At 38.5% G+C, this 22,917-nt stretch overlaps 1 protein-coding gene across 1 annotated transcript in view; it reads right to left on the reverse strand.

The window, feature by feature from the left end:
* HMCN1 (hemicentin 1) overlaps positions 1–22,917 on the reverse strand; it is a 219,917-nt gene that overhangs the window by 193,763 nt on the left and 3,237 nt on the right. The window contains exon 2 of the mRNA XM_072128125.1: positions 1,447–1,517. Within this exon, the coding sequence (XP_071984226.1) occupies positions 1,447–1,517 (71 nt within the window). The remainder of the gene's footprint in view (positions 1–1,446; positions 1,518–22,917) is intronic.

The following is a 22,917-nucleotide window of genomic DNA, read 5'->3' on the forward strand; positions in this document are numbered from 1 at the left end:
ACAGTACATTTCCATGTGCCCTCACTATTTTGTACCATCTCCATACATTTTGTTTCCTTTTGGACCTATTGCTTGACATGCTTTGATAATCTGTTCCTGATATACATCTGTTTTTATACATATTTTATTGTTGTCTGTAATAAAGATTAGTAATTATTGTATCTTCATTAAAGCCCTGGTTTTCATTTCCTCTTTTTTTCTTCTTTTTTGGTATTTTCTGTTGATTTCCAAGAGGTTTTCTTTTGGCTCTTCTGGTACTTACCACTGTTACTAATGTAACATTGCATGGCCTTTTTTATTTGTTGTATGTATCTCTATTCTATTATTGGAGGACCTATTCCCCGGCCCTTCATAGCGTGCACCCACTTTTTTTTGTTTCATTGTGCTACTTGAAATTTCTTTTTGTAGATAGATAGACTAATAAATAGAACAAAGTAGTCAAATATATGCGACAGAACTAGACTGATCATCTATAACATTTAGCATAATAAACACAGTCTTTGTAGCCTCACTTTACTGAACATCTCCTGTAATATATCAAACCAAGGCACATGTACCACAGAGACTAATAACAGTTCTTAGTAAGTTATGTGAAGACAAATAACTTTGCTTGACTGCAAAACCGGATCACAGTCATTAGAAGGGCTTAGTAAATAGAAGTTAATGACAAACTCTGTTATTTTTGAAGCCCTGTGGCACGATGAGGAAAGAGGTTTTCAAAGAGTCGGAAATAATGTATTAACATAGCACTTAACTCTAAACCTCTGGTGTTCTTATCAAATGCTAGTCACATGCTCCGGAGCCATACCTACTAGGGATAGGTCCCTAGTCCCTAGGGATAATCGCCTCTCTTGTAGCGAGCAGTAAGATTCAGATTAAGCACTGGACATTTGTATTGCACTACTTGTTACATACTGACATACTGATATAGCAAGGATTTCTTGCAGAAATAGATTTGAAGCTAAATATTTTCTCAGTTTATCTGAATAGGGTTATTTTTGTTACATGAAAACTTGTATTTGCCTGCAACAATGTTACATGTAGAGGAAGAGAGTTGTCTCCTCAGTATCCAACTCACAATAAGAGTAAGTATACCTACCTAAAAAAGTATTATGGTCAAAGCACTGTAGAAGTCACAGTTTGTTTAGGTGAATGGGGTTATGGGTTGATACCTAGACCAATCAAGAACTATGTTGTAGTCTGTGGATATGTGAAACATTAATAATTGGAATAGCCTGTTATCACTTCTTTTATTAGTCAGAATTAAGTTTACTGTTATCAGTGTGTGGAAAAAACGCTGAACGAAAATGAAAATGATTAATGAGTGAGAAATGAACTCTGACATGGTGTAAAATATCATCATTACGTTAAATGAATGGGGTCGCAAGGTTAAAATTGTGATATATAATGTTCTTTATATATTGACCATGCAATTCTTTTACTGACCTGTACATATAGTTCTTTAAGTTCATTCTTAAATGTTTCTGGATCAGTTGTGATAGTGACTGGACCAATTTCTGGAAAAGAAATGTTTTTGTTAATCAATCTTGTTCGCGCTTAGATAAATGTATATTTTGTATTGTAGTTAAAGTGCATTATGTAACCCTATCTCGCAGTACAGTCATAGGTTTACATACAAGAATCAATCAATCAATAGTTTTCTTCCCCATTCCCTAATTATTTTGGTCATGTTCCAGTTCAGCTTCGTCCACAGTAACTCATGTTAAGTCTGACTAGAAGTCTGTATATAAGGTCAGCTATGTTCTTCAGTGCCTCTTTAAATATGCCTTTATATACCTCAGAAGTTGTAATTTTACATTATTGCTGTTCCTGTTATGGCGACGTTTAGTTTTAAACACTATTCTGAGCAGTAAATCCCTTTACATGTATTCTACCTGCTCTAAAACAGCACTATTACGGAATTTTATAAGCTTTCCAGTTCTCGTTTCCCAATTATCTGTCATTTAAGAGAAAATGTCATGAGGTTCTTAGCACAAAGGGGTTGTGACCATACTGGTGCACTTACATTAATTTGACACGTACCTACCAAATCTTCACCAAGTCCTTTGGTTATATAATATACTTCTCACTCTTCATATCATTAATTCCTTCATTACAAAGTAGTCGGCCTAACAAAGATCCCTGTTAGAGTGTTAATAGGTTGCATACATAGTGTAGAAGGTGAGAAGTGCACAAATACTTTGGTTTATACTGATGGGCAGCCATTCTTTGACCAATACAGCGGATCCATGACTCCTTCCAAGATACAACCCATCGTAATATTGGACATATAAGGACTTCTTTTGAACCCGCTCAGCCACTGCTTTTGTGTCAAACATTTCTTTTGATGTCAGCAGACAGTTTTCAGGCAACGGTACCTATGAATGGCAATTACTTCCTGGGAGGTGTCTATTCCTGTTATCACATTAATATCCAACTAGCAGAAGGCATAGCTATAATAAACAATATTTAGGTTTCCCCTTACCCTAGTACAGTGATGGTGAACCTTTTAGGGACCGAGTGCCCAAACTGCAACCCCAAAGCCCCCTCATTTATCGCGAGGGGCCAACCAAAAATAAATAAATAAAACTTATTGCTCCCTGTTCTTCAACAACGTTCAATCATAATGGCCTCCTGAGGACACCAACACAGTAGAAAATAAAGATGGAATATTTGCGTAATTATAGCTTCTTTCCAGTGTCTCTCCGTACACAGAGAATCATGGGGCCAGCTGGAGGTCCTCTAATGAAAATTCGGCCCTGTCTACATATTCCCCTCTTCCTACAGTCCCAAGTAGCCAAGTAAGTATCACTTTAAAATATGACTGAAAGCAGCATCTTTTAAGTTGTTTGGAACTGCAGGAAAGTTCTTTGAGTCCGGTCTGGTGTGCTGGGGCGATGGCCCGGGTGCCCACAGAAAGAGCTCTGAGTGCCGCCTCTGGCACCCTTGCCATAGGTTCGCCACCACTGCCCTAGTATATAAGCGCCACACATTATAACAAGCATTTTATAAATCACTGAGGTCACATTCACTCTCCTAAATGCTCGAGATCAAGAATGGTAAACAATGCAAAATATGTGGTGTTAGTTCCAATGAGAAAATCCTTCCAACTGTGCTCGTGATTGTGCGTTTCAAACACAGCTTGTAAATGTGTCCTTAATCACACGATAACATATGTCATGTTATATACATTCAGCATAAACAGGTCCTCCACTGGTCTTCATTAACCAATCTCAGTGCGTCCAATGATATAAACAATTAAACAGATGACTAAACCTGGGTTATTCAGTTTTGAAAAAAGACAGGTAAGAGGAGACTTTATTACAATTTTAGGCCTTTTACCCACAAAATATATGGCAGCAGTATTAGCCATACGAACGGCAGCTATCATACAGCCACCATAGAAGAGCATTATACACGGCGCAGTACAGTGAGCAAACACGTACACCTCCCTATAATGAGGGGAGGGGCGCTTACTCTGTGACCGGTCCTGGCCTGGGCCTAACATAACTGTGTGAAAACAACCTGGGTGTAAGAGCAGTAAGACTGTGAAACTCTCTGTGACAGGAGGTTTTTATGGCTGATGTTCAAGAGGGGCCGGGATGCCTTTCTGGAGAACAACATTATCAAATATTATGGGAACAAAACTTTTTGTAAATATTTGATGTTGACCCAGGGAGTTATAGTAACTGCCATATTTCAGGTCGTGGAGAAATTTATGCCTACTTTAGGTAACTTGGCATCCAACTTGCAGGTTTTATTTTACCTTCTAGCAACTTATTTATGGTTTATTTTTGATTTATCGGAACCCCTATTCAATAATTCTGTTAAATTTTACACCAATGGCTCAGATATTTAGGACCAGCTCAAAAATGTATTAATTTTGAAAAGGTGTCACTATATATCAATATACTAGTACTGTATGAATTGTTTCTATCTGCAAAGCACCTATATAGGACTATGTACAATATCGTCAAATTACAGTAGTATTTTTTTGTAAACAATGTGGTGGTTATATGTTGTGTTGGTATAATAGTATAATACAGTATTTGTAACTGTATTATGATACTGTTGGCATAATATGTGATTTTAGTGTGATAACAGTACAGGCAGTCCCCGGGTTACATACAAGATAGGGTCTGGAGGTTTGTTCTTAAGTTGAATTTGTATGTAAGTCGAAACTGTATATTTTATAATGGAAGTTTTAGACATTTTTTTTTCTTTTGCCCCAGTGACAATTGGAGTTTCAAAATTTTTGGTGTAATTGGACCAAGAATTATCAATAAAGCTTCATTACAGATACCTTACAGCTGATCATTGCAGTCTGGGACTATAGTAAAGCATCCAGAGAGCTTCACCAGAGGTCACATGGGGCAGAGGGGTCCGTCTGTAACTATGGGTTGTCTGTAAGTCGGGTGTCCTTAAGTAGGGGACCGCCTGTATATTATTCGGTGGCAGTAATGTGTGGTAAATTTGTATTATTTTTATAAAGTATTACGTGGTCTTTGTAGTGAGGTTTTACATGGTAACTGGTCATGATACTGGTGTATCATGCTTCGTGTAACAGTTTTTTGGTGAAGGGGAACAATGTGGGTCAGGCTTGGAATGACCTGGGCAGTCAAAATTACCATAATCTGTCCCCCATAACCTTACTCATTTATGTCAGTTTTCAATTCTGGCCCACTAGTGCTGTATCAGAATACAAGTGGTCCCCTATTTAAGAACACCCGACTTACAGATAACCCCTAGTTAGTTACAAACGGACCTCTAGATGTTGGTAATTTGCTGTACTTTATCCTTAGGCTACAATAAACAGCTATAAATGTTATCAAAGGTGTCTGCAATGAAGTTTTATTGTCAATCCTGGTTCTTATGACAATCCAACATTTTTAAAATCCAATTTTCACAGAGACCAAAAAAATTAGTTTGGAGCTACAATTATAAAATATACAGTTCCGATTTACATACAAGTTCAACTTAAAAACAAACCTACAGAAACTATCTTGTACATAACCTGGGGACTGCCTGTAACCAAGAGTTTGAAACCTTTTAGTAATTCCGATATGTCACACGCTGTATTGCCACAATGATTAAGACTAGTGTATTTTGTACAAATCGTAAAGAGGACCTGTCACCTTAAAAAAAACTCTTGAGGAGCTGCTTACTAAACGCAGCTCCTAGCCCTACCCCAGTAATAGCAATGTTGAACTGCTAGCTTTATTGGAACATAACAATAAAGCTAGTAACTGCACTGCCATAGCCCTGGAACCCTGGACCAATCTCCTCTTTATCATGTACATTATAAATTCACATAATCAAGTGTGATTTCTTAGGAAACCAACATAACAAACCCAATTACTTCCACAATGCTTGCATTTTACTTAATTAAAGGAACACAATTTCAAATATCTCTGCTCCAGAAATTGTAAGAGGAATTTGTAGAAATTCTAAATATTCTAAATATCAAAAATCATGTGATGTCATGTGAGCCCTAATAGCAAAACGACATCCAGATCAAATCAAAATGTTCATCATTCTCTATAGTAAGTTGTAGACTTCACATAAAGTGGATTGTATTATTTAATAAGCAGAGGGAAGTATGAATAAAGACAAATTGTAATATGTATACATTACATGAAGAGTTATATATTTTCCTATAGTAATGTTTTGACAGACATATTTAATCATCCTTAAGTTCATCTCATTCCGTTAATAGCAGATAAAAGGTTAAATGTCAGCAGTGGAGAGGATTAATAGCAAAAGCAAACAATTTTCATAAGATGCTTCCAAGAGACTTATGTGATCTGCTAGTAGACTAGTACTAATAGAAAGCAGTATCTGTACATGGCTTTGTAATGATAGAGATAGATGGAAATTGAATGATAAATCTACTCAAAGCTTAAACCTTCAGTAGCTCCATTACCCAATGTCTTGTGACAAACATCCAGTTCCAAAACAAATAGGGGCTAATGTATTATCACGGGATCATTTTAAGCCTCTTTTCCAATGTATGTATTTGCTTTTGGCTGTTCTGCTTTTCCTAATTTATCATAATGTTGAACGGCTGTTGTTCTCATGTTTTTTTGTAATATCTCTCATCTTGCGGGTCGGAAAGTCTTATTTACTTTGGATGTGGCTTGGTTTTTGAAGCCAGGTTTTCCGTAGCGTGATTTTGTGCGACCCAAACCCCGCCACAAAACACACCAAAATGAACAAATTACACCTAGGTTAAAGAAAGTGCAATAAAAAAGAAAAAGTTGTCTGTCACAAATGTCTCAAAGTATCAAATTTTGTATTAGCAAAGAAAATTCCAATTATAACATGTACATTGGTACAACCATACAAAAACTGGTTAGATTAAGCAACCTTACACCTACTAACAGGGCCGCATCTGCCATGAGGCGAGATGAAAATCTCGCCTCAGGCGGCAGAATGCGGGTCCCTGTAAAGGGCGGCTAAATTTGCCGCTCTAAAGTGGGCGATTCGGGCGTCCATTAACGCCCGAATCGCCCACCAGCTAAATAAATCGCGCCTGTCTCTTTAAGACACAGGCGCGATTTATATGCGGAGCGACGCAGCGCCTTTCCGGCAGCTGCGTCGCTCCGTCCTAAGCAGTGACACAGGCGTCATGACGTCATGCGCCTGTGTCACTGTGCGGAGCCGCGGCACACAGGAAGACCGGAGTGAAGGCCGCGTGAAGACCGGAGCCGCGCCGAGGGAGCAGCTGCCTGCAGGTGAGTATGATTTTATTATTTTTCATGTACTTTAATTAAATGTGGGGAGGTTTTATGTTATACTGGGAGGGGGGGGTACTATACAGGGCTAGAAAACGTTTAATACTGGGGGAGGGGGGGACGCTATAGATATCATATGGGGCCATACTTATCTTATACTAGGGGGGGGGGATGCTATATGTATTATTTGGGGCCATAATTATCTTATACTAGGGGGGGGGTGCTATATGTATTATTTGGGGCCATACTTATATTATACTGGGGGGGGGGGATGCTATATGTATTATTTGGGGCCATAATTATCTTATACTAGGGGGGGGGTGCTATATGTATTATTTGGGGCCATAATTATCTTATACTAGGGGGGGGTGCTATATGTATTATTTGGGGCCATAATTATCTTATACTAGGGGGGGGTGCTATATGTATTATTTGGGGCCATACTTATCTTATACTGGGGGGGGGATGCTATATGTATTATTTGGGGCCATACTTATCTTATACTGGGGGGGGGATGCTATATGTATTATTTGGGGCCATAATTATCTTATACTAGGGGGGGGTGCTATATGTATTATTTGAGGCCATAATTATTTTATACTAGGGGGGGTGCTATATATATTATTTGGGGCCATAATTATTTTATACTAGGGGGAGGGGATGCTATATTTTATTTGGGGATTTGGGGCTATAATTATTTTATACTGGGGGGGGTGCTATATATATTATTTGGGGCCATAATTATTTTATACTAGGGGGGGGGGTGCTATATATATTATTTGGGGCCATAATTATTTTATACTAGGGGGGGGGATGCTATATGTATTATTTGGGGCCATAATTATTTTATACTAGGGGGAGGGGATGCTATATTTTATTTGGGGATTTGGGGCTATAATTATTTTATACTGGGGGGGGTGCTATATATATTATTTGGGGCCATAATTATTTTATACTAGGGGGGGGGAGTGCTATATATATTATTTGGGGCCATAATTATTTTATACTAGGGGGGGGGATGCTATATGTATTATTTGGGGCCATAATTATTTTATACTAGGGGGAGGGGATGCTATATTTTATTTGGGGATTTGGGGCTATAATTATTTTATACTGGGGGGATGCTATATATTATATATTACTAAGCTGGGGCTGTATATGGAGTACAGTTTATCAATAAGCTGGGGGCTGTATATGGGGTACAGTATATTACTAAGCTGGGAGGGGACTGTATATGGGATACAGTATATTACTAAGCTGGGGGGATGTATATGGGATACAGTATATTACTAAGCTGGGGGGATGTATATGGGATACAGTATATTACTAAGCTGGGAGGGCTGTATATGGGATACAGTATATTACTAAGCTGGGAGGGCTGTATATGGGATACAGTATATTACTAAGCTGGGGGCTGTATATGGGGTACAGTATATTACTAAGCTGGGGGGATGTATATGGGATACAGTATATTACTAAGCTGGGGGGATGTATATGGGATACAGTATATTACTAAGCTGGGGGGATGTATATGGGGTACAGTATATTACTAAGCTGGGAGGGCTGTATATGGGATACAGTATATTACTAAGCTTGGGGGCTGTATATGGGGTACAGTATATTACTAAGCTGGGGGGATGTATATGGGATACAGTATATTACTAAGCTGGGGGGATGTATATGGGATACAGTATATTACTAAGCTGGGGGGATGTATATGGGGTACAGTATATTACTAAGCTGGGGGGATGTATATGGGATACAGTATATTACTAAGCTGGGGGGATGTATATGGGATACAGTATATTACTAAGCTGGGGGGATGTATATGGGATACAGTATATTACTAAGCTGGGGGGATGTATATGGGATACAGTATATTACTAAGCTGGGGAATGTATATGGGGTACAGTATATTACTAAGCTGGGGCTATGTATGGGATACAGTATATTACTAAGCTGGGGGGATGTATATGGGATACAGTATATTACTAAGCTGGGGGTTGTATATGGGATACAGTATATTACTAAGCTGGGGGTTGTATATGGGATACAGTATATTACTAAGCTGGGGGGATGTATATGGGATACAGTATATCACTAAGCTGGGGGGATGTATATGGGATACAGTATATTACTAAGCTGGGGGGATGTATATGGGATACAGTATATCACTAAGCTGGGGGGATGTATATGGGATACAGTATATCACTAAGCTGGGGGGATGTATATGGGATACAGTATATTACTAAGCTGGGGGGATGTATATGGGATACAGTATATCACTAAGCTGGGGGGCTGTATATGGGGTACAGTATATCACTAAGCTGGGGGGCTGTATATGGGGTACAGTATATTACTAAGCTGGGGGATGTATATGGGATACAGTATATTACTAAGCTGGGGGATGTATATGGGATACAGTATATTACTAGGCTGGGGGGATGTATATGGGATACAGTATATTACTAAGCTGGGGGGCTGTATATGGGATACAGTATATTACTAAGCTGGGGAATGTATATGGGATACAGTATATTACTAAGCTGGGGGGGCTGTATATGGGATACAGTATATTACTAAGCTGGGGGGATGTATATGGGATACAGTATATTACTAAGCTGGGGGGGATGTATATGGGATACAGTATATTACTAAGCTGGGGGGGATGTATATGGGATACAGTATATTACTAAGCTGGGGGGATGTATATGGGATACAGTATATTACTAAGCTGGGGGGCTGTATATGGGATACAGTATATTACTAAGCTGGGGGGATGTATATGTGGGGCAAGATTTTATTTAAGCTGTAGGGGATCTGTATATAATTTAATTGGGTGGTGAATAACGAGGCCTTTAAATATATGAGAGCAGGGATAATGAAGGGATGTGTTATATGTGGGGAGAGTGCGGTCAGTTGTGTTGTGAGGGGTATATATTATTTAGGAGCGCAGTGTTGTTATCCAGGAGACTTCATATTGTAAGTGACTGTGGTATTTTTAGGGACGCCGGGTCGAGATGCTGCACGGAGCTGAAGTTATCTGGCCGTGAATTCACCTTTGATACTTTATGGATTGGAGAACCCGGAATAAAGTCCTCCTGATGGAAGAGATTGTCATCTATAAGGTACTAGATGCCACTAATGCCTCTCAGATCCTGTAATCAGTCACACAGTGTCAGGGAGCTGCCTGTAGGGTTGTTAGTAAAGTTTAAGGATTTACTTAACAGGGAGCGGGGGGGGGGGGGGCAGCATTTTAATATTCGCCTCAGGCAGCAAATATGCTAGAATCGGCCCTGCCTACTAAACTAATAGTGTATGTCCACTTCCACCTATATAAGGTATGCACTTGAATCAATATGGCACATACAAAAAGTCCAACCACTAAGGGTGAATCAAATGCAACATAATGAAACCTCAAACCACAGAGGTCACAGAAACCCCAAAAGAGAAATAATTTTTATAGGGTTAACTCTAATGAGAAATGTGTTCCTAAAAGGTCTCTTTACTCATTACAATCCATATTCAAGCGGCAGAACAGACATCAATGTGCATCAAACGGTAGTATCCAGTAGATCGTGGACTATTAGGAGGTAGAGGGCTCACCATGCACCCGTAACAAATAAATCAAGTCACCCGTCCCCCCAAAAAATTGCTGCAGCTACACTGATGCAGAATCATATCTTGTTTAATCACTAAACTGAGTGGTTTTGCCGAAATTACAATTATAAAATTATGATAATGAGATAAATACGCAAGACATATAAATAAATATATACAAAGAAAAACATAATTGAGAAACAAGGAATATTTAGTAAAGGGAAAAAAATTAAAAAAGTGGGGGTTAAGTGTGAAATTCATACAAGAGTCAGAGACTGTAAGAGTCTCTGATTACAAGGGGCGTATAACCTAATAAAAGTATACAATACAAAACTAAATTTTCCTAACAAACAGGTAAAATAAATTAGAAGTGTGTTTAATAAAAGCTTGCCCACCTCCACATATGTGATGTTTCACATTCCAGGGATGTTCTATGGTTCATCCAGCAGATTTTCACTAATAAGGAGGATGCCATCGGGGGCTTGATTCCCCAATTCATATATCCAATGAGCCTCCCATCTCAATAGTTCAGATGTAACCCCTAGTGTGAGTATGTTCAATGTCTAAATGTGTAAAAACCAGGTAAAAACAGGTGGTTTTAGCCAGGTAGAAAGCCATGGAAGAAAGCGCCTTACCGTGACGGAAGTGTGCTTCAGCATTAATGATGTTTGAGAGGTGCTGTTGTATTCTTTTTCTTAGTTCTTGTGTGGTTTGTCCCACATATATCTTGTGGCATGGGCAAATCAGGGCATAGATTACATTTCTTGATTTGCAATTCAAATAATTCTGTAAAGTAAATCTCGGTTGTACAAATTCTCGAGTAGCTGGCATAAGTGGGCAGATTAAAGAATCCCCACATGAATATGAACGTTTCATTATTATGTTAGGATGTTATTGGGGCTTATTTACTAAGGGTCCCGTGGCCGCATTTCCGTCGGCGTTTTCAGGGATCGCGCTGCTGGGACAGGTATTTAGCCGACGAATGTGTCGCACGGAATAGGATTTAGAGCCAAGAGTCTCTATTTTCATCAATTTCATTGTATATGGAATTTTTTTTTTCAGCTTCCCAGTACATGGCATGGAAAAATAAATACTGTAGCTAGGAAGTACAATTTGTTACACAGAAAACAAGCCTCATACAGCTCTATACACCGAAAAACAGATAAGTAATGGGTATCCGAAGGTGGGGAGAGAAAAATTCGAGACACAAATACAAAAAAGGGATGTGGTTTAAGGGGTTAAAACTCCAATCCCCCTCTGAAATCACAATTGTGTATGGAAACAAGTGGATATTGATATTAAAGCTCACTAGAAAATCCAGTAATCTTATTGGGATCAGAAAAAGAAAACTTGAAACAGAAAATAATGCCTCAAATTGTTTAAAATATGAGTATAAACCTTCTTATTTCATGTAGTACTGCTATTACCATGTAACATTTATAACCTTTTATTTACATTGATTCCTGGTCATTCCCCCATAGTGTTTTTAGAGGAATGTGATAGATCTAATGGACCAACATTCCAACCTAGTCATTATTCTTAGCTGTTAAATAATGATCTAACAATTCATTGCCTGGGGTGTTAGTGTCATGTGCCCTTTCTATACAACAGAATGGCTGTACATCACTTATGTCTTGACTTGAGGGAATTTCAGATCTGACCTAAGCAGTTTCTTTAGGAAGCTGTGGGCCAAGTATACTGCTGTATTCAGATCAGATTAAATCACTTTACTGGTCACTAAGCATAGCACTGTAAATTGTAGAGAGGTTGTGCTTGGTATTGCAGTTAAAGGGAACCTACCACCACGATTCTACCTATAAAGGTAGAGCGGGTGGTAGTTGGATGAATGGGACGTGAGGATAGCTCTTTTTTGGGCTAATCCTCACGTCCCGGCTGTCCTTTAGTAAACTGTAATGCTGGAATATGCAAATTTTTTAAAGCGGCTACTGGGGCATGGAGTAGCCGGACATGAGGCTACCATCGCGGCTACTCCATGCCCCAGTAGCCTCGTTCCTCCGCCTACCATGTAATCTTCGGCACACAGCTCCTCGTAGCTGCGTGCCCTCGTCCAAATACCCTGCACAGAACGCTGAGTACTCGGAAGAGGGCGCTCAGCTATGAGGAGCTGCGCAACAAAGATTACATGGTAGACGGAGGAACGAAGCTACTGGGGCGTGGAGTAGCCACAACGGTAGCCTCATGTCCGGCTACTCCACGCCGCAGTAGCCGCTTAAAAAAATTTGCATATACCAGCATTAAAGTTTACTAAAGGATAGCTGGGACGTTAGGATTAGCCCAAAAAAGGGCTATCCTCACGTCCCATTCATCCACCTACCACCCGTTCTACCTTTATAGGTAGAATCGTGGTGGTAGGTGCCCTTTAAGAATACATACTATTTTTATTTTAAAAAGTTTTCAATAAATGATATGTAGCCCCTTTATTTGAAAGCACGTTACTGTCTAAAAAACAAGCCCTGATATAGCTGCAGCAGCAAAAAAACTCAAGGTTCATGAATATGACAAGAGAAAAAAAACATTGGTCCCTAAGACCCAAAACCATCTGGACCTTAAAGACATTGGGGCACATTTACTAAGGGCTTTGTGCCAGTTTTCTGTCAGACTTTGCACCTTCTTTTAGGTGTAAACTGCTTGCACAGGTATTTAAGAAGTGTCCTCACCACAAATGCGTTGCACGCAAACGTTCCGGTGCTCAGTCGGACTCTGCCCCAGATTTTTCAGGCAAAGTCGGTTGCACGTCCTATGTTAAAGGTGCACCACAAAAAAGTTGGTGAACTCTTTTGGGTCAGTGCAGGGAAGCGCTAGATTAATTATTTCTGACGCACGTTCTTAAAGAATCGCCGCACCCAGAATTATACACGGGCTGAGCACTTTTAGTGTAGTTTCCTACATTCTTAGTAAATGTGCCCCTTTGCCTGTGAAATGTGCAGTGTGCCATGGATTCATGATTTGTGGTGCACAATCTGCATAAATTGCCCCCTGCCCTTTTTGGGTGAACTTTGTTCTGGGAAAAAAACCGCTGAGAGGCTGTAATAGGGCCATCAATCCAGGCGCCTATAATTTTGTTTCCTAGAACTATGCTTTTGGTATATTAAAAGGACATCTACCACCAGGATCGAGGATTGTAAACCAAGCCTACAGACAAACTGGTGTGTGCCCCTCTGGCAGGATCTGCTCTTATTTTAGCTTCTTATATCCTTGTTTTTACAAAAATAGGCTTTTAAAATTATACAAATGAGCCTAAGGAGCTCAGGGCTCCATAGGAGTTAATAGAGCCTTGAGCCCCTCAGGCTAATTTGCATAATTTTGAAAGCCTTTTCTTCTTAAAAACAAAGGCATATGAATCTTATAGAAGAGCAGTTCCTGCCAGAAGGGGCACACACTAGTATGTAAGTGTACTTGTATCACTATCCTTCATCTTATTTCAAACTTTCAGGCTTGATCTGTGAACTATTATGCCAGACATACAGGCAGGAATCAAATCTTTATGTGTAGCTCACATTCCCAACTTTGTCTTTAACTGCCTGTATCTACAGTTATGTAGATCACAGATCTGCAAACATGGTGTGATCTGAAAGATGAGATTCCTATTTTAAATACTATACTAAATCAGGTACTATAGAGTTCAAATATGGGCATATGGATGAATGATGCTCCTCAGCCTCTAAACCTTACTATAGGCAATATATAACTCTTCTCTGCTCATCTGCGTATGACTTTGAAGCTGTTTTTATACGTAAACATGGGACATTTAACATAAAAGAATGAAGATAGAATATTTCAGACCCTAACTGAGGGTGCTGTAGTTTAGTGGTATCAAACCTGGTGAAAGGTTTCCTTTAATGGATTAAATCCTGATTCAGATGTGTAACATTGTTTGCCTACACTATACAGAAGGTTCTTGCCTTCAGTTTGGTACAAATCAGTTCAAAGAAATGTAATAATGACTTCTGTCCAAAATAATTTGATAGTAAAAGTAACAAGTTTTTTCAAGTACAGGCAGTCCCCAGGGTTACGTACAAGATATGGTCCGTAGGTTTGTTCTTAAGTTGAATTTGTATGTAAGTCGAAACTGTATATTTTATAATGGTAGATCCAGACAAAAAAAATTTTTGCCCCACTGACAATTGGAGTTTAAAATTTTTTTGCTGTAATTGGAACAAGGATTATTAATAAAGTTTAATTACAGACACTTTACAGCTGATCATTGAAGTCTGGGACTATAGTAAAGCATCCAGAGAGCTTCACCAGAGGTCACAGGGGAATTTCCATTGATTGTTTGTTGTTAAGTAAGAGAAAACATACCGGGCCATCAGATACCTGGTGAAATTAACCCTGAATTGGACAACAGTTCAACCTCACTTTATCAGGGGACGTCACAGCAAGCTAATTACAGACAGTCTCCAGGTTACGTACAGGATAGGTTATGTAGGTTTGTTCTTAAGTTGAATTTTTATGTAAGTTGGAACTCTATACTTTATCATTGTAACTCCAGACAAAATGTTTTTGGTCTCTGTAACAATTGAATTTTAAAAATGTTGGATTAACAGGATTAACAATAAATCTAACTAAATTACAGACACATTTAATAAAGTTATAGCTGTTTATTGGAGCCTAGGGTTAAAGTACAGTAAATAACTAACATCAAGAGGTCTGTTTGTAACTAGGGGTCATCTGTAAGTCGAGTGTTCTTAAGTTGGAGACTGCCTGTACTTGGACATTGTCATGTAAATGGCACCTTAGCAGCAATTTACCATTTGATACCCTGGGTAAAGTGATTTTAAACCCTACAGAGCCAAGCCAATTTGGCATTTACACATTTGTTTCTAGATATTTGCCTTTTTAAAATGAAAACCTAATATTTATGTTATGCCATAGGAGGACTCATTTTTTTGCAGCAGAAGATATTTTTGAATGCGAAAAAACTATTCAATGGTTTGGAATGCAAAATAAAATGTTTTTAGGGGATTCCTTTACCATACTTGTAACATAATAGGGCAGGTCTGCTGTCCTGATTGCAATGTTACTAATTAGCTGTTGTTGATAAGGCATATTGACAGCTGCTGTTACTACAGTCAACTTTATCCATCTATTTATTCAGCTCCTGTTGCTATATGAAACAAATAAATATGCAATGAACAGCAACACATGCAGACAGTCAAGTTTTTTTGCTTATCACATTCTTTTCTCATTATTGGTGAAAACTGAGCTCTAACCCTTCCAATGATGTATTACACAGTATGGCTGGATATACACCATTTTAATTTCTACAACAGACTGGTTTAATGAAGTGTATTGGGTTAGCTACATTAATGGATACAACATATGCATTATTTGAATAATACGGTAATCAGTTATCCTTCACTTCATATGTATCCATTTTTATATATTGAATCTTATCCATCATCTTTATCCATTCTAAACACTAAATTAATATCCTTTATACATGTCTTCCCATTATACATTAATGTTGAGTAATAAACATAGAAACAGGGGAAACATATTTAGTGATGTACATGGATAATGTTATCATTCGATGCACCAACCTGATCTCCTATTGGTGGCAGATTACATCAACCATTGACATGCCCGAGCCGCCTCATATATTATCAATAAGAGTAAAAATGAAATGAATTGGGGAAGATTTATCAGAGGTGTCTGAGAGCAGAACTATTCTAGGTGCCCATGCCGCCCAATCAGAGCTCAGCTTTAATTTTATAAAAAAAGGCTTGGTAAAATAAAAGCTGAGCTCTGATTGTTTTCCATGGGCAACTAGAACAGAACAACTCTCATACATTTCTGTTAAATCTCCCCAACCTAAAAGTCATCACAAAATAATAAAAAAAGTTACAAATGAGATGGTGAATTTTTCAATTAGCTAATTATCCTGATTTCTGATTTCCAACAGCAAATATGGAGGAACTAAAATAATTAAACTTCATTTGACATTATCATGGATAACTAGAATTAACATAATCAAAATGTGTGTGCTCCCACAGATTTTACATATATTCTGGTGCATACCATTTAATTTCCATAAACTTAGTAGAAAAGATAAAGATATATAGTATCTAGCAGGGCAAAACACCAAAGATAGCAAAGTCAGTCAAAAGGTGGTTTGGGGTTCCCAGACTGATCAGAGATCAGAACTGATCGCATGAATAGTAAGAACCAAGTTCTTTTTAAGTGTGGAACAAGACCTGATCTCTGATGGTGGGTCTCTGACACAAGTTCTGTTCACTGTTCAGTTGGGTCATTCCCCTCCAGTTTATAATTTGCATATAAGTAAAATGCTTTAGGAGCCTAGAAAAATTTACAGAAGGGTCCAGTCAGTTTTATGATAAAAGACAAGAATAGGGACAAGATATAATCCTGGTTCGATATTCCCATGCAATATATTTCCTTTGGTAGATGGGCTGATAGATTGCTGCATCATAATCTACTATCATGTGGGGATTCATTAAATAGCAAAGAAAATGAACCATTCAGATTTTTTATACTGTATTGTATTTTATACTGTAGGAAAAATGAAGAAACACAAAATATTCTTACTAGAATCAGCTAAAAACGAATTTCTTAAAAAATTATGTGAAAATATGGCCTCCCCCAAAACAAACTATTAGCATTTAGAAGCAATCTCTAAAAAGAGAATAGGTAAATCATCCTACATGAGGAAGTGGAAGGACAAATTAGGGAAGACAAAAATGGTGTAAAGCATTTTGTGATGTTGCACACAATTTTACAAGTTACAACTGAGGTGGTTTCTATCTCCAACTAAGACAGATACAACTGAGGTGGTTTCTATCTCAAACTAAGACAGCAAAAATGGATCCTGAACTCTCAGCCCTATACTGGAAAGTATGTGAAATCTTAGACACTTTTTTTTACTTTTGGTGGAGCTGTAAAGAAGTATCTCTGTACTGGGTGGAAGCAGGGCGTCGCTAGGTCAAAAGATCCTTCTTGTGGCCAGAGCCCCAAATGTCCCTGTCTCCTGTCCGTGGGCTCTCTCCACTATCATCTCTATTTGCATCCTCTGGACACATGTAGAGATGATTAGTGTAGTGGAGCATGGCGCCGGCAGCATCCAGCTCCACTACAGAGCGCACAGCAGTACCATGAATTAGTAAGAACTTCAGGAGTCGATGGCATCGTATCTACTGCTTCAAGCAGCTCCCTATAGCAGCCCAGAGCCAGCGACGCAATGTAGTGACATCACTGCGCCTCTCTCTTCACACACAGAGAAGAGGTGAATATTAGTGGCGTTTTTTTGTGTTACAATGTATGGCTACATTCACACGACGTGTGCCTGCCGTATGGTAGCCTCTCCACACCGATGTATGGCGCATGGCACTGTATTCCGGAGAAAGATATGACATGTCCTATCTTTCTCCCAGCTACGGGACGGTACAGTGCCGCACGTGTATTCCAGCAATAAGCATAACTCAAATACAAATGGGTCCTTAAAATATAAGCTATTAAGTGATTAGTTGTCATTTCAAATGTTGCTCCCCTTAGCAGAAAAATGATGTTGACATACACTATAATGGAGAATTAAAATGGTTCTGGCCCTTTAATCAGTCCATTTATTTTCTCAGCCCAGAGCAGACACAGGACAGAAGATGGCCACTGGTCACATGTGACCTGGGCAGGTCATGTGATTATCACTATGTTTTACTGTAGTTGGTTGGTTGCATTGCATCCAGTATGGCCAGTGTTGTGGTAAAACATCATCTCAGTGAGTTGATGGCAGTTACACACGCCATAACTATGGTAACAGACCTAGAAAGTCTGTTAGATCATCACTGGGAGCAGAGTTTAAGAGGGAGGAGGAGTTACTGAGAACTAAAGGATCATGGGACTTTCCAGTGGCGGCCATCTTGGTGATACTACTTTAGAAAGCCCATAACATTTTGTTAATTAGAAAATAAAACTATTTAACGCTCCATGTTTTGTCTAATGATATTAGGTTTTGTTATATTTATATGTAGCATTATGAGTTTTTGTATCAAATGTTCATATTCCAGGAATACCCCTTTAATTGTAAAGTAGACCTAAACAGTGATTAAGAGCAGCAGAATACTTCTAATTCCTATACTTTGGTTTATTAAATAGTAACATACCTCCCATGCACCTTCATGTGCCATTAAATATAACAGGGGCACAACTAAAAGGGATGAAGAAACAGCAGTTGCGGATTAGGACTGCCATGGGCCCTGGGCTGTATGAAAATTGTGGGCCTTCTACATGCTAATTTTAATGTTATCATTTTAATTTTAATGTTATCAAACCCTGATTTTTTCTCATGTTGCTCTAGTCGCCTGAAAGTGTGTGTTCCTACCAACTAGCTGAAGGAAGTGGAGGTGTGTAGAAGGTCAGCTAATGCGTCTGGGAATAACCAAGTGTAACAATGGGTTATTCCCAGACGCAGCAGCTGACCTTCTACACACCTCCACTTCCTTCAGCTAGTTGGTAGGAACATACACTTTCAGGCGCCCAGTTCAGAAATCTCTCCAAATGTTTTTTTCTGCATTCTGCATTTTGCATCTTCCTTAATTTTTTAATGGTCTGAGGTTTACTGCATACCTATAATAAGAGAACCAAGCTTCTTTGAAAAAGGAGTGGATGTCCCTTTTATCAGCTTTCAGTTTTGAAGTTTAAAGCCTAGGGCCCTGAAAGGCCTTTTCCATACATGTATGTGGAGAGGAGGTCACTCTCTTTATTATCTGTATGGGGAAGTATCAGACTTGGTGAGCAGTTTGGGTAGCCATAGCCCCCTTGAAGCCCTGGACTCTGGCTGTCCACTGAGCAGCTGCACAATGACCCTGGAGTCTGGGTGGCCCAAAGAACACAAAAGCAATACCTTCAGTATAAATAGTAGGTGTGGGTTTTATTTCAGTACTTCCATTGAACCAAGGAACATCAACTTATGCTCCTACCTACAGTATTTGTGTCTCAGGTTGGGAAACTCAGATTAACAAGAATACATTTACATTACAATGTAAATACAGGCAGTCCCCTACTTAAGGACACCCAACTTATAGACGACCCCTAGTTACAGACGGACCCCTCTGCCCACTGTGACCTGTGGATACTTTATTTTAGTCCCAGGCTGCAAGTGTTAGCCGTAAGGTGTCTGTATTGACATTTAATTGATAATCCTTGTTCCTGTTACAGCAAAAAAAATTAGAAAATCCAATTGTCACTGGGTCAAACATTTTTTTTTCCTTGAGCTACAATTCTAAACTATACAGTTCCAACTTACATATAAATTCAACTTAAGAACAAACCTTAAGAGACTTACGGTATAATGGTAAATCCAGCCTTTTATTTTGTCAGTTCTTCATCTGGAATTTCAAATAATTACTTTCTTTGATGAATTAACCTTTTTGTTTTTGGGTTTCTATGAATGATGCATGTTTATCTTTAAATTAATTTATTCACCATTAAAATGTAGGTTTTTACCAAAAAAATATGTCTCCAGCTGCTATGTGACAAAACATTGACCTCTGTTGAACGTTGGATTTATGTTGGTAAACTGCACATTCCTTGCTTTGGAGCTAGACATACCATCCATCGCTGCCTGGTGGACACATGGCTATGAGACAACCCCCTCTTGAGCAGAACCGCCAGGAATGCTAAGAAGGAGACTTTGAACTTAACCTTAAGGGTAGATAGGAGCACATCTGATGTTGTCAGATGTTGTGTTCAGACCAAGATTGTGGAACCTACTTCATTGTGGGAATGTGAACACAGACACAATTCTTCACATTTTCTAGCGTTGATATTTTTACAGCTCTGCCAAAAGTCTGGCATTAATTATATTTTTAGTTCATTGTTTAGATTTCTTCTTAGTGAAAATATAAATATTTTGGTATCTCAGCTGATACTTCCTTTATGGCAGTACAAGAAATCTTATGAAGGGGTCAAAAACTTTTAAGTTAATAAACAGACATTTTAAAGATTTTTCTCTCAGGATAATAAATGTACCCATAAAGGCGCAGCCAAAAATCATTTCACATTGTTTTTATTGCATTTTCATGTAGAATACTATTACAACTAGCGCTACCAGAAGGACCATATAATAGCCGGGCTCTGGAAACTATTGTTCCATAGTGATTATTTAGCCATATGCTCATTACAGCAGTATTCACGCTGTGTTCATTCTATAGTATAATATTCGCTTGAGTGGTCTGTCCATTTTAAACAAGTGTGCAAACCGTATGTCCATGGATGCCATTAGTGACTATTGTCTATTATATTATTCAAAGGAAATCTACCACCAGCAATAAGGATTGTCAACCAAGCACACTTGCATGCTGGTGTGTGCCCCCTTGTAGGATCTGCACTTCTTATGCCCTTGTTTTTACAAAAAAAAGACTTTTAAAACCATGCAAATGAGCCTAAGGGGCTCCAGGCTCCATATGTGGTAATGGAGCCTGGAGCCCCTCAGGCTCATTTGTATCATTTTTTTTAAACCTTCAGGGCATTAAAAGCTAAAAGAAGAGCATATCCTGCCAGAGGGGGCACACACCAGCATGTAAGTGTGATTGGTTTACAATCCTTCATCCTGGTGTTAGATGTTCTTTAAGTCCATGGGGGTCATTTATTTTATCTTTTCTTATATTTGTGAATTTGCATACTAGCGGCAAAATTTGTGACTTTTCCACTCACCTAGCAAAGTTTTTCAGTGTGGCATCTGACATATCCTTAGAATCCAGATGTGGATGCATAAAAAAGTTGCAATTTAGTGAAAATCACAGTAAAGTAAAAAAGTTTTTTTGGAAAAAGTTTTGTGGTTACCGAAGGATTTTCGATTTTTGTACTTCTTTTTTTTGAAAAAAGGCGGAAAATATCAGACCAGCAGATTCACATGCCATATATCACCCTCCAAGATAAATCAAACAAGTCAGAAACTTGGAAAAAGTAAAAAGAGACAGGAGCAAATGTCCAGACTATAGATAAATGACACAGGCTGCAATTTATTCACATGGATCATGAGGTGGTGTGTAATATGTACTGCAGAATACACTACTATGTAAATGAATAGTTAGTTCTACAAAACGCAAAAGCTGATGGACCAAAATAAATTTTTAAAAATGAAAAAATGGTGGAAATATATGGGGTAGCTTTGTGAGCACTTGTGACATGATGGAAGATAGTGACAGACAAACATGGCATGTGGTGGCCTTTAAGTCCAAGTGCACACCTGTGTATTGGCTTTACATTATGTTCTAAAAAAGGAGGCTGAACGCAGCCCATGTCTATGAAGAACAAAAGTGGAACTGAAGGAATTCAAGTTTATAGTGAATCTAATGTAAACACATTAGATTCACTATAAACTTGAATTCCTTCAGTTCCACTTTTGTTCTTCATAGACATGGGCTGCGTTAATTTTCCCACTATTAATAATGTAGTTTGTAACGGAACCTGCTGAGCACAGGTTTGAACCTTTGTTCCAAAAATGTTTAAGAAATTCAAAATATTGGACAAAGATCTACAAAATATATTCATTCCTGCTGCCACTAGTTAAGTATATACTCAAAATGCATGATTAATGAAAAAAAACTCTCAAATTTGTTTTCAAATGTCAAAAAAGAAATCCCCATTTCTATATTGCAGCTGTAACAGAGTATACACTGACTGACAGTTTTGGACCTTCACCGCATACAAATATAGGTCAGATTTTCCAAAATCTCATGTAAACATATGCTTAGTAAACTTGTATTGTTCGATATTCAGCCTTCTCCTTCTAGTGGAAGCATTGTGCTGCACAAATGTAGAACTACATCAGTAAATCAGTGCATTTATTTATAGCGAATCTTATGAAGTCCCATGAAGTCAGAAGCAGTTTTGTGATCAACAGTAATTCCCAATTTGCAGTACACAGGAGAGCATGTTGAATAAAAACATAAGGAGAACACTCTCTAAGAAGAAGTCTGATCATCATGGTAAATTATTACATTAAAAATAAAAAAAGATCTACTAAACATTACAATCAGTCTAGCCACCATAGTAAATGTTATCCTATGGAAACAGATGTGTGGGTTGTAGAAATGACTCCATATCTACAATCTCCATAATCTCCATATCTCCAGCTGGAATTACTTGCCAGTTCAGCACTGAACAGCATAAGGATCTGTCCCATTGTGTCACAACGTTTAAGAGCATTTGGACTGAAAGCCCAGCATGCAGAAGCATAACCTCTAATTAGAAAAAGAATCTAATGCCTAGACTCGTCTTTTCTGAGGAGTATTTTGTGTGGACAGAGGTTCACATTTCATTTTAGTGTTTAATTTATTTGTATATGATGGAAAACATTATGTTGGGGTAATACTTGTACCTAAATACTTGTACCTAAAGTGTACAAAGAAGTCAGTAAAAGGTGGTGGAGAAAGTGTCATGTTTTTTTGCAGCAGGAGTTGGACTCTCTTATACAGCTACATGGCAGAGTGTGTAGCAAAGAGTTTGTATGTTCTCTCCGTGTTTGCGTGGGTTTCCTCCGGGTACTCCGGTTTCCTCCCACACTTCAAAACATACTGTTAGGTTGTTTAGATTGTGAGCCCCA

This window comes from Engystomops pustulosus, chromosome 10 (assembly GCF_040894005.1).
Source record: "Engystomops pustulosus chromosome 10, aEngPut4.maternal, whole genome shotgun sequence".
Taxonomy (NCBI): Eukaryota; Metazoa; Chordata; class Amphibia; order Anura; family Leptodactylidae; genus Engystomops; species Engystomops pustulosus.